The sequence below is a fragment of the Nelumbo nucifera genome, chromosome 2, assembly GCF_055504915.1.
Source record: "Nelumbo nucifera cultivar China Antique chromosome 2, China Antique-T2T, whole genome shotgun sequence".
Taxonomy (NCBI): domain Eukaryota; kingdom Viridiplantae; phylum Streptophyta; class Magnoliopsida; order Proteales; family Nelumbonaceae; genus Nelumbo; species Nelumbo nucifera.
This window is the reverse complement of record NC_142650.1, coordinates 52,996,252-53,009,842: the sequence shown is the minus strand read 5'-3', so window position 1 is coordinate 53,009,842 and position 13,591 is coordinate 52,996,252. Positions and strand designations below refer to the sequence as shown.

Below are 13,591 nucleotides of genomic sequence, written 5' to 3'. Positions count from 1 at the left end.
TCTATTGGGCAGTCATCTAGGCTAGTAGACTACCACGTGGAAGATTCCTGAGTCAACTAGATATTATATTAGTATTCTACTACAAATTGTTAAAAACAAGCATTCACTGTAGTTAGACAAAAAAAAAGCATTCACCGTCCCAACATTTGTCTTGTCAGAACATGAAATTATTAGTTTGGTTGAATGCTTAATTAGGAAGGATATTTCTTTTTATGAAAAATAACTTGATGAAAACTCGAAGGATACATAATATATCCAACACAAAGAGAGAATCTTCAATCCTGCTCCAAGATAATTACCTTGATTAAAGAAAACGGTCCAAGACTTAATTCTACTTGGTGAACAGCAAAGCCATAATATGAGTTCAAGATCTGGAGATCACTAAGACAGTACGACCATTTTTTGTTTAGTTGGTTGATACCGTACCTTTGGGAATCACAAACCCATGATGATGCCTTCTGAGAGTAGTTATTAGTAAATGATTAACCTTGTCTAATTGTCTATAAGATGAAAAAAAAAGGACAGAGATTATCACCTGTTGGTTTATTTCATTAGAAAATTAGAAACTATACCTACTTAGGATGATCTTACTTTGTGAAGAAAAAGTAGCAAACAAGACAAGGAGATAGTGTTGAAGCATAAGAAGCTCAAGTTAGTGGAATGTATGACTCAGTCTCTATTAAGGTTTGGTGGGAAAACTCAGTCAGCTAGGCCATAATGCAAGTATAGATCTTCGAGTAATTGGCTCAAATGACCCCAATTAAAGTAAGCAATTGGATGCTAATACACAAATCAAAGTGAGTGCTGTGTGACTAGGCCAAATTGAACTGAACTTAAGTGACATGGGTCCTAACCAAATGCCCATAAAGTGCATAAAATAATTTCACATGTTCATGGTGAACCATCTATTTGCCCAAATGCAGAAACCGGGTCACAAACTAAACCTACCAACTACTTGCTACTGGTTTCATTTCTGTCTGCAAAAAATGTGCAAGCTTTGGATTCGGTCTCCAAAACTAAGTGTTTACAAAATGGATGTGAAAAGACCCACCGGTTTTGATTACAAAGGGAATAGAAAACAAGCAAGTAGTAATAGATTTCATAAAGGAACTATTTATCAAAAAAAAAAAAAAATAGATTTCATAAAGGAACGTAGACAAGTGGTACAAATATCTGCTAAGGATTGATGCTACTTTGGAATCAAATATATTAACAATGATATTTTTAGAACTAATAATATTAACAGCTCAACATAAGGCCATCGAATTTCTAGTCTGTCTACCTATCAACAACTCTAAATATATCTTCCCTGAAGCATCTGAAACCTTTACTAGGTAACCCTAAGAGGTTAATCTCAATGATTCCAGCATTTCGTTCTTCAGTGTAACTCAACTGCGTATTGGCTTGCTGCTGCAGATCTGCGTGTGTAAATCTTCTTGAGCAAACCATCCCACGAGGGACCGTATAACTGGATTAGTGGACGGTTGGTTATCTAATCAAATCTTCTGCTTGGAGGCCATTCCCTGAAATCTCATTCTTACAAAATAATCAGGCATGGTTGTAAATGCGTCACCATATTCTTATGCTTTCCTTCATGCACATGCTAGAATATCTGATCCAAGGAAGAAACCTCAGATTTTGCATTAAATATTTGATATAGAGGAACAAAAGCTTGAGAACCTTCCATTTCAGTTTTGAAGTTCAGAATTTGAAACTCTAAAAGAAAAATATATGATCTTATCTCTTAGAATTCCAATACCATGAACTACCTCAAAGTCTCCGTCAACATATTCACATAAACGCCATGACAAAGCATGGATAGAGAGAGCACCCTCAGCAAACAGAAAAGTTTAGGCAATTCAAACCATTAAGATGCCCATGCTATCCACGGTGGTCATGTAGTGATTATTGCATCTGAAATGCTATATGCTGAGGTCTGATTTGAGATCCACAAAAAGCTTCTTGTTGCTGATTTAATCCATGCATTTTTTGCCCATAAGAAGTTACCCCATAAGGAGGTGACACGAACATGTTACCATTTGTCTGATTGAAAAAAATGTCATGTCCTCCATGGTTAGGCTGGCTCCAATCAAACTGTACTTTGGGTTTTGGCTGCTGGGGAAGCACTGCAGAATGATCTGGTGAAGGAACTCTATTATTGTCTGGTGAAGGAGATCTAATGTCTGTGAGATTGACAGTAGTGATATCATGGATGCTGGATCTTCTCTTATCTTTCCCTCCCGAAAGTTGTTGCCTGATGAAGTATTTCTGAGCATGGCTAGCCACCTGTGTTGGTGTTCTAGTGACTACAAAATTCCGCGAGATATTTCTCCAGTCCCCCTTACCATACTTCTTAAGACCCAACAGAAACAACCTGTGGTTTATCATTCAAAACCCGTAAAACCAATGTCAGTGAAATGCAGAGGCTAGGAATCTGGAAAAAGATAGGACAACAACTTGAGGTAGACAACATAGAAATTTAACTTAAAGTACTAATATACAAGATTTCATGTTGCAGGTCAACAAGGGCAGATGCAAATGAGAACAGTAACAAGCTTAATGTTTGTCCAATTGTTCTATGTTGTAACCTCTGGGAAATAGAGAAGACACCACAGAAATTGATTTTTTTTATTAATTTGAACCTCACATAAGAATATAGGATAACAAATTCTAACTCTGGTTTATCAAAAAGCAAACTCACTTGACAATGTGAGGCTTAAAAATCATGCATGGAAGAACAAACTAGACACTGTGAAGAACTGGCTCAACTGGAGCACTAAATGGAATTCTAAGGCACACTTGATACTTCCCAAAGATAACTGTGAAACAGTAAAATCAAGGGAGATGAACTTACTTGTGCTCTTCTTCTGTCCAGGGGACCCCTTTCTTCCTTTCCTGATCAGATGGCCGACCTGAGGCACCTCCACCTCTCCTTCCACCGGAGACAAAGGATTGCTTCAACCCATCGAACCCACGATTGTTAACCCACTCTAGCGTGAAGGGGGAGGTACGATACCCAGGAATCGGAATTCTCCCTGCTTCTATATGGCCAACATCGGCTACCAATTCCTTGTACTGCTTCACCACGTCCTCCACAGTCTTGCCTGGAATCATCGACGCTACCTTATACCATCTATCAGGAGTGTCCTTATCAAACACCGCAAGAGCATTCTCGAACATTTTGTTCTCTTCATGGGTCCATCCAGAGCTCTTGCTCTCTTGAACAAACCAATTCGAGTTGGTAAAATGATAGTTTGCCGGAGAGAGAACCTCCATTCCAAATCTCATCATTTCGAATTACAGAGCAGAATTACAGGTCATACCAGTTTGATAAAAATGAAAAAAAAAAAAAAAATCTTACAATTCGCGGGCCACTCTCTCTCCCTTCTCCTCTTCCTCTCAAATATAGAAAAATCCCCGAGTTTGAGACGGTTTGAAGACGCGATTCTGAAGAATAGGTTCGGGATTTCAATTTCGATGGAACAGAAGAAATACCGAGCAAAGGACGGATAACCCAGAGAGGAAATGCAGAGGTGGAGGTTTCATGAAGAGAAAACAGGCGTTAAATCGATAAGCATTTGCAGGGAATCCGAATACCTTTTTATACAAGCATAACCCGAAGAATCTAGAAAAGACCCACTTTCTGAAATCCACGAGAAGCTCTCAAAGAAAATTATATTTGGAAAAGAAAAGGACAGATCTTGCTGGTCATACATAAACCCTAAGCTCACCTATCAGATCCGAAAGAGTCAAATAAAAGGAAAGATATTTTGAAAAGTGAATTACAGAGGCTCAAGAAAATTGAAGACAACAAACTTAAGACAGAGCTTTTTATACTTCTCTCGGCAACTCCAATATAATCCTCTCACCAAACCAAGAAAAAAAAGAAATACTACCGAAACAAGTCTAGATGTCAAGAGCGCAAGGCCAACCCAGAAAGCCGAATACGCATCAACCCAACTTGAGATAACTGTGAGAACTAAGAACAGAGAGGGAATCAGAAGAACCCAAACAGAAAAAGTGGGGGGGTCATCTCTTCCTTCCTTTCCCTTGAGTCTCGAGCAACCAAGGAATGAAGAAGAAGAAGAAGAAGAAGAAGAAAAGGAAACCAGCAATCAAGCAAGCATGAAGAATGAATATAAATTGGCCAGCTCCAGGTTCCAGCCTCCTCGTTGGAAGAGAAACCCAGACTAAGGAGATTACAGAGGAGAGAGGATTTTAGAGGGAGGGAGCCAAAAGTAGTTGGCACTGATTGGAGGCCATGGTGTTTATGGTAGTGCAACTGAAGAAAAAGTTCTCGGTCGTGTATTAAAATAAACGAGAAATGATCACGCGGGATCGATCACGCTGGATAAACCGTGTTAATCCCTAGCGTGTCAATCATTTCCGAGCATTTAAAAAATTTTCTAAGTTTTTAAACCTTTATACCAATCACTGATAACCACGTCAAGGCTCTCACCGCTCATCCAGCGTGACCGCTCTCCTGTTTCAAAATTGGTTAAATATTTTTTTTGGGAAACGTTTTATTATTGTATGGTTTTGAGTGACGAGATTCTTTAAAAGAAATGGGATTTATTTAAACCTCCCATCATTATCCGACAATTACTAAAACTTCCCTCATTTTTTTAATATTTAATTATATTTATTTACAAAAAGTCTAAAACATCTCCTCTTAGTTTTGATGTCGACTTTACTAATACCTCCCTTTATTAATGTTATTTTTGATGAAGCATTTGACTTGCAAAATGTTTAAAAATTAAAATCACCTTTCACTCAAACGATATAGCCATAAAGACCGAAATACCCTCACTTGTTTTGTAAACTTATTTGTTTTCCAACTACTCCTACCTATAACAAGAATTTTAGTAGGTGTGCAAGTCGGAAGGTTAGTCATCAGGTTGTGGTCAACCTTTACCCAAACCGGGCTGTGGAACCCCCAGCCCTGAGCACGAGTCCTAGAGGGCTAGAGGTGTAAAGTGTCCCGTGGGCGGCTCGCACAAATTGCGGGTAGTGTCATGCTGGTCCGCGGGTTGTGCCAAAATTTTGGGGTCAGTCTAGGCTTGTGCGGGCTCATGCCGAACCTTGGGCTAGATCGGACCGTGTATCGAGTCAAAGCTATTTATTTAAAAAAATTTAAAATTTTAATTTTATATAAATTTTGTGTATATAATTACTTATATACAATAATTAAATAAAAGAGTATAATAAAATTTAAAAAATTATTTATTTTATTAATATATTATATATTATATACTATATACTATATATTATTATATAATTATAATTTATACAATATTATATAAATATATATATAATATGTATAATATATATATATATATAGGTCGTGTCGGGCTGTGGGCGACACGGCCAGATTTACACATGTAAGCATGACCCAACCCCTTGGGTTGGATACTTGGGTTTGAGTGGGCCTGACTTTCTCTATTCTTTCGTCTAATGTTCTTATTTTTTGAATTTAAGGGTTGAAATCAATTTAATTTTAACTTTATTAAATGTGTAGGACATATTTATCATGTTCTTGAAAACATTGGCTTTTAAATTTAAAATGATGGATATATAATATATGTATACATAAATACATATGTTATATATATATATTAACTATCTATACAAATAAATGTTTATATAGTATTTATAAATATAAATATGAAGTTAAGTCAGATTGGCCAAGACCTCAACCCTAACTCAACTAGGCACTAATTGCAGCCCTAATTTATGTTTAGAGAGTGTCAGCTCAGCCAAGCTCTCATCTTGCAATCAAGCTTTTGAGCTTTGTTTAGAAGATGACTTGAGATTGTAGAATTTATGTGATTTCTCTAACATTGTTGAGATAGAGAATCAGCATGCCTTTTATTTCTGTATTATGGACTTAGAATCTTCTTCTTTTGTGAATAAATTAAACATGTCAAGAATTTCATTAAAAAACAAAGATGGAAAGAAAGGAGGTGACAAAATTACAATAGTAACATGGAAAGAATTTCATTTAAAAATGACCACTTTTAACTGACGAGGGGCCATTTATAGCTGCATTTCTAATCATTCTCCTACAGAAAGAAAAAAAAAAAAACACTAAAATAATGTAATGTTAATTAGGCTGCATTTGGCATTCCTTATTTTAAGGACTTATCTCCTTTATACAGTTAAAAACTCAGTGTTCATAGGGGCATTTCAACTGCAAAAAGGAGATAAGTCCAATAAGGACCAAATGCAGCCTTACTAGTGGAAGTTTTACCTATCAAAAAAATTACTAATGGAGGCTTTAGTAAACATTCAAAAAGGGAAAAGTTTTATTAATTGCCAAAAGTTCAAGCCTTTAAAGAAAGTTCAAAATTTGCGAAAAAAAAAAGGAATGTTAGTGTTAACCTGTTGTGCATTTATGAGATTGTTTCCCATTGATATAGGTTCTTGCATGGACAATGAAATGAAAGGAAAGAAAGTTGGAGGAACTTACTTTTTAAGATTTATCTCCTTTTTTATGTCAAAAGCAAAAGTTCAAACCGTTGGAAAAGGTTGCCAAAGTTCATATAAAAAGAAACACTTTTACTTTTAATGAAGCAAAAAGGAAAATACTTCTAACAGAGACACTTGTTTCATTTGCCTGTTATCACTAATTTCAAAGTCTTAAAAGATGCAATTTTATGCTATTTTTTCTATTGTGTTATAACGGCAAATGACAAAGGCACAACTACTTATCCAAACAGGTCTTAGATGGTGTGAAGGAACATTATAGGGCTAGTATAACTTGTCATATACTGCAATTGCACTCAAGGTTCAAAATTTTGTAATGTATCAGTTTTTCAACCCACTAAAACACTATTTTTGTGGTAATATATTTATTTATAAATATAAAAAGCTAAAAAAATAAAAAATAAAAAGAGTATTATATATTAGAAACTAAGGAAAATACCGATACTTTGAACTATGAATGGACCTATTACTGGATGGGTCCCACCGAAGAGATTATAGGATAATTTTGAATATGTAACTGCTTTATGTTATTTATATTGGTAGGATAAAAAGAACAACTTCTACAACCAGGTATTATATATATATATATATAAGATTGTGGACGAATAGTGCAGGCCACTTGAGAAGGACAAAGCAAAAGGGTAGCAATTACATCAAGCTCCAAGACATCCGATATTTAACCCTAATGATTCCACATCTTTCCTCTCTATTGATGTGTATCCTTGCATTATTTATTCAATAGTACAAATGCAAGGTTTTGTTAGGATTTGATGTTTGGTTGGGTGGCTTTGCGTGCAGTTATCTAAAAGGTTCTACACTACTTTCTATTATTCTATTTTTAGAAAGTTTTTATCATCCATTTCAGCAGAGGCTTGGAAAAATTTATGCTGCCGGAAAGACATGATGATATTAGAAGGGCTTTGACCAATTAAAACCCCCCGATTGGATATCTCTTTTATAATATCAGTTGATTGGTTAAGAGTCTTTCTACTATTATCATGTGTTTCTGGTATCATATCCCACAAAATAGGAGTCATTACTTGATGCAATAGTAAAATATTAGGCTAATAAAACATGAGTGAGAATGCAAGCTCAAGTCTGAGATAGTTCGGTCTGTATCAGATCCAACCCTCCCAAGACCAATCTTGTCCTTTAATATTAGCCAGGACCAATTCAGATTTTTTGGCACAGATTGATGGGGTTGGGAGTGGAATCCACCCACAGAGTCAGCACAATTAATATTAAAATGTATGATTATATAACATTTTTAATTCATTTTATATTAGATTTTAACACTCTCATAACCACAAACTATGAATCCAAACATAAACCTAATATCTACAAATACCCAAACAAAAGTAGACAACCATTGGAGTCACTATCATAGATATTGCTTTTTTAAAAGTATACACATAATTCTTTCTTAAAGTAAATAATGATGTATCTAAATTCTGATATTAGTGTAGGTGAAAAAAAACATATAGAATCAAATCAGTACCTACATTGGAGGAGGGGACGCAGATCTAACCACAAACAAGACATGTAAGATGTGCTGCGAAACCCAATCAGAAATAAGGTCATTAGTTGGTGATACATCTGCCAAAATTATAAATTACCAACGTGTTTACTTCTGATTGGGTTTCACCGCCCATCATGTTGCACATATTGTTTGTAGAAGATCCAAAATTGTAGTGGAGGGCTTTCTTGTGACTGCCTTCTGGCTTTCCTGAATGCAGGGAAAGCTAATTTTCTGATGTTAGTGGTACTTATATATCCAAAATGTTGAGTGGATTCTGGGCTAAGCAGCTGCTCAATTAAAAGCCATCCAAATAGGTCCTTATAGGGTTTTTTCTCACTATAAAAGGATGCTAAAACAATGTATATGGGCCTGAAAATCCCCAGGATCTGCCTTTGGCTTTCACTTCCAGTCCAAGTATAACAGAATTAGATGACATTAGCTTTCATCATAAAATAAATAAATAAATATAGCTCAAACATTTCAACATGAAAAAAATCTTCACCCATAGTACCCTCAACTTTGTGGGTAGTATCAAGTTAGTATCCAAACTTTTAAATGTGTCACTACAGTATCTAAATTTTCAAAAAGTGTTAAGTTAGTCCCTGCCATTAATCGATCATCAATTATTTGTTGAAAATGTCAAAATTATCCTTCAAAATAAAACATTGTTTGTTATCTTCTACCTTGAAATTGGACTTCCTCAGTTGGATTGCTTGTCAATCTCAACTTCCTCAGTTCTCTCTTGTTCAAGAACAACACGGAATGGATAAGGATCAATGAAATGGACCAAATGGTGGTTCATGTCTGAACTCTCAAAAGAAGACAACTGCATTCAATTCAATTCATTATTATAAAAAGAGCAATTTAAAATACGGAAGCCAGTAGGTGAAGGGATAGTTTTGACATTTTCAACAGATAATTGACGATCGATTAACAGTAGGGACCAACTTGAGACTTTTTGAAAGTTTAATTACTGTAGTGACACGTTTAAAAATTCGGATACTAACTTGACACTATCCCCAAAGTTCAGGGTGGTAAATACTAAAGTGGAATTTTTGACTTTATCTTAAAAAAATGTAGCACTAATAGCTTCTTCTTCTTCTTCTTCTTCTCTCCTGTGTACATATTTTTGTTTGCACCTTCTTATTCTTTGATGTATCGTTCCCACCACTTTGTTGTTGTGTTAGTGTATCTTCAACTTCATAACCCCTCAACAGCCCCCTCCCAATAAAAAACAAAGGGAGCCCATTCTTATATTGAAACAATTAATTGGTGGGTAGGACCATCTAATTCCAATCCAATGGTTGATGATGTTGCGCAATTTGGCTGCTCCTAGTTGGAGGTGATTTGACTTCCAGTAAACGACGAATACGGAAGATCTGCACAGAGAGAATTAGAGAACTCGAGGGTGCTTACCCAGCGAGGTCGCTCCGATGCTTAAGTCAGTATGTGCGAGTTGAAAGTGATCAGAAAGCAAGAGAGCTAGTAAGCAGTAATTGCGCGTACCTCTGCCCCCAAAGGGTTGGGGTCTTTATATACTGGAGTCCTTGCGGGTTTTTTGGAGTGGTTCCTGGATCCTTGTCGTGATATGGCCTGATACCGAATTAATAGGAAATAACGTCGCCAGCTCATAAGGCATATCGTTGCCATTCTAATCGGTCGAAGGAGATAAGGCCAGCTGTTACGAGGCGTGATCCCGTGAAACGTGGAATCCGGTGATGAGATCTTCGAGGTTATCATGTGGAGGCCGGTCAATATTATCCGAACTGATGCCCCCCGGGTCTGACCTATTACAAACGCTGAGGTACCTAGTAACCGAGGTGATCTTAATGCAACCGTGCCCTGAAGTGAACCTGTCCCGAGGTGGATTCGCCCCCAAGGTGGGCCTGTCCCGATGTGGTTCGGATATCCGAGCTTGGTCCGTCGCAGACTTTGGTACATTTGGGATAAACTGTCATTCCGTCAGCTAAATCGTGTCCATGTGTCCCTCTATTATTAGGTCGGGCCAAATCACCCTATATCAGTTGACACGTGTTGTTTGATGAATCTCCCACCCGTATAAACTAATAGGGAATCTATAGCCCGCAAAGGATCATTGACAAACCGTTGGATTGAACAAAAAGTAATGGTAAAAGTACAGCAAAGTAAGTAAATATTTAAGGAAGAAGATAAGAGATTCTAGTTCATATTGGATTTGAAATTGGAAACTAGTCCCTTTATTCCTGAATTCGTGGGAGGAGCCTTCTCTATATTCAACAAAGCGGTCCCCTGTCTCATGTGATCCAACTGCTCCCAGTCCCACCTACGCATCTAGGACGCCCCACAACACTGTGGGGGAGGCCTTCGATAGGACCATCCCGCCCTGACAATGAAGCTATTTCCGGGTTTCATGTCAACTTTGGCACTCTCTGACCTTTTTACAGCTTCATATGCTTTCCAATTGTCCGAATTTAACTTCGAATGCAACCTGGCCAATGGTTATTCGAATTTGATCTGTTTATAATTTGATCTAAATTGGTTTCAATGTTGTATTTTTACTAAATTATCATAGGTTTTAGTTTCATAGAAGTAAATTTCAATTCATCTTGTTCATGAAATATAATATGGAAGTCATTTTTAGTTCATTTTACATATAATATTTTGACAATCTCTAATATACTTGTTTAATATCCGATTGCAATTCAAATTGGACGAATAAGATCCCATTTCAAGTATAAATGAATATTCAAATGCTTATATACCTATATCTGATCTGTTTACAGCCCTATATTGGTCTAATTGTCTGGCTATGTGCCCTTTGATGAACTTTTCTCCCAAGCATTCTTTATAGCTTTTACTTCTAACACTGTAAAAGCTTTTTTTTTTTTGATATTTGTATTGGGTAATGGGTTTGATTGGTTCTTCAAAGCTATAAACAATTGAAAGAAAGAATTCAGAGTTGTACGCTCAGTGGAGGCTTGTCCTAGTTATACAAGATTAAGGACAACATTTTCAATGCCGTTTTCTTCTTTAACAGTTCTTTTCTATATAATTGAAGTAGAGAAGTTGGCATTTGTGCTTTTGGTGTGTGAGTAGGAAAGAAACAAAATAGAGAAAAACAAAAGGCAACACGTGAAGACCAATCCCCAACTCTCGGTTGCAGCAGCCTGCGTCCACACACGTTCCACATGTTAGTTTTGTGCCAGGGTGGGGTGGGGCTACTCCTTTTGGACGTGGGCCGGAGCCCTCCACAATATCCGAATCTTGGCCCATAGTATACTCAATTACTCGTACCAAGATTCCGCTGCTTCACATGTTACTCCATTGGGGGGGGCCATCAATTCAATGGATCCTCTCGATTTCGGCCCAACATTTCTTCTGCTAAAATGACAATATCATCCCTTAGATCCTTCTACATGTTCCTACTTCAATGTAAATGAAGCCAACAATTTTGTGGGTATTTCGGGTGAAAAAAGAAATTGACCCAAGAAAGAAGTAATTAATTAGAAAATTAAAAGAGAAGGTTCCTAAGGTACAATAAGATTATAATTAAGAGACTAATACTACTATACTAATACGGCACGTGTAATCCAATGCGGGAGTTTCTGGGTTTGGTACCACACAAACATATAATAAGGTATTAGTGCATACACATCATTGTAGCTTATTTATTTTACTATTCTTTTTTGTACAAAAGACAAGAGCTTTCGAAGTTGTTGCTTTTTGTCTTACTCCCAATCCATATTTTTATTTATTTTTTAGTCTAAAAACAAGGTTATCTTTTAACTTTAAAACAGGATTTGTTTTTTAGTAATTAAAAAAATAAAGAATTAAAAATTAAAACCCTGTGCTGTATCCCAAAAAATATATACAAAAAAGTGGTTTGGACTTTGGGCCCACTTGTAAAGAAGCCCACAAAAAAAAATCTCTTAATTAGTCCACAGATGAGGGAAAAGAAAACCCTTTTTTAGTATTAAAAAAATTCTTAACCAAGATCAGATTACAATTAATATGGGATTAAGGCTATAAAACTAATTTTAGTTTTTTTATGACACATAATTTTTTATAATAATTTTTGGTGATTCCTTTGTCTGACTCTGACCACGACCGAATGGCCCCATTGAGGAGGTAGTATCCTATGGTTGGAAATGATGGTGACTTCTTGAATAATATAACTTAAAATATGCGGGATGTAGGGCTGGCTCTTGGCAGAGAGAGTAAAGGTCCTTTTGCTTTCCATAAATGGGAAGATTCTATTCCATGATCTATCATCCCAAAAGTCAAAAAGTCAGACCTGTTTGATTGAGATTTAAGGGCACTCCGATGTGCGTGTGCATCATCACATCATGTGCGTCCCTGCAACTTGCAAAAACACAAGTCACAAAGCTCATCTTGCTACGGTGTAAAACAACAGTAGAGTTGTTAATGTAAAAATCTCCTTGATTGAGGGTGGGTCCCGTCTCGTAACTAGCAAACAGTGATATGATCTGACAAACGCGGAAGATCATCCGATTCGATAGGGCCTAGGGCCTAGGGCCTAGGGGCAGTACATGTGGTATACAGTGGATCACGGCCTTGCTTTATAGGGAAAGGGCATTTACTATTTAGTGCCCCAGTGGGCCACTTATATTGCAAGTGAATGGACCATGTACAATGAATGAACTCTCAAAGGTCCAAACCAAGACACCGTACGAGTTCCGAGCCCTGGTGGTAGAAGTGGAACAGTAACCCTAATTAATTCGGTTCTTGTATTTCTTTAGGTAGGGCCCACTTTCTGTTGGTCAAACTTCAGCACACTGGATTGAGAATCTTTACGGCCTTGCCTGAAACCTTGAGATTCATGGGGCGTTTGATGCAGTAGTGGTGTTAGGGTTGCCGTTACATCTTGTGTTGATAAATACAAATTTGTAGGAAATATGTGTTTTCATAGGGAAAATCTATGATTTAAAAAAGGTATTACGGTACTGAAAGAGTTTTGGCCAATCAAAATCTACTCATGAATTTTGATAAATAAAACCTTATTAACTATCACGTTTATGATTCTAATTGATTGGTTAAACATTTTTCAGATATTATATCTTTTCTATATCATAGTTGAATGCGCTTTCATATCATATTTAAATGTAATTTCAACTTAAAATGTATGTGTTTAATTTTTCTTTGGCATTATTTGGTATATAAATACAACACACTAGTAAGTAATAACTCTCCAAGATAGTGGGACTCGAATTCGCAACTCATCTGGGACTATTCAAACTAAACCACCACTCTCCAAATTTGGTTGTAGTGGGATTCAAATTCCCATGACTGCTGAAATGAATCAGCTAGCATACCACCTCTTGTGTTTTACTTCATCATTGTTATTTATGACTGAATCCTCAAATTTGATATTTTAAGTAAAAATAACAGTTTGTATATCAATCAAATCAAATCCTTCTCAAAAACATTTCATTTAAAAAAAATCTCTCCGCTCAGTCTGAAACACTTGTACCGATATCGTAACTCTATTAACTAATCAAATGGTATTTATCAAAATTTATCGGTGGATTTTAATTGATCAAAGCTATTCTAATATCTTTTATATATATATATATATATATATATATA

General features: G+C 36.3%; 1 protein-coding gene across 1 annotated transcript; it reads right to left on the bottom strand.

Moving 5' to 3' along the window:
• Nucleotides 1–1,113: 1,113 nt before the first annotated feature.
• LOC104601206 (transcription factor DIVARICATA-like) lies at nucleotides 1,114–4,327 on the bottom strand. The gene is made up of 2 exons (XM_010264470.3): nucleotides 2,855–4,327; nucleotides 1,114–2,374 (listed from the first exon to the last, which is right to left on the bottom strand). Exons 1-2 carry the CDS (start codon nucleotides 3,289–3,291, stop codon nucleotides 1,906–1,908), a joined length of 906 nt encoding a protein of 301 aa, XP_010262772.1. The 5' UTR covers nucleotides 3,292–4,327; the 3' UTR covers nucleotides 1,114–1,905.
• Between the last annotated feature and the right edge of the window lie 9,264 nt (nucleotides 4,328–13,591).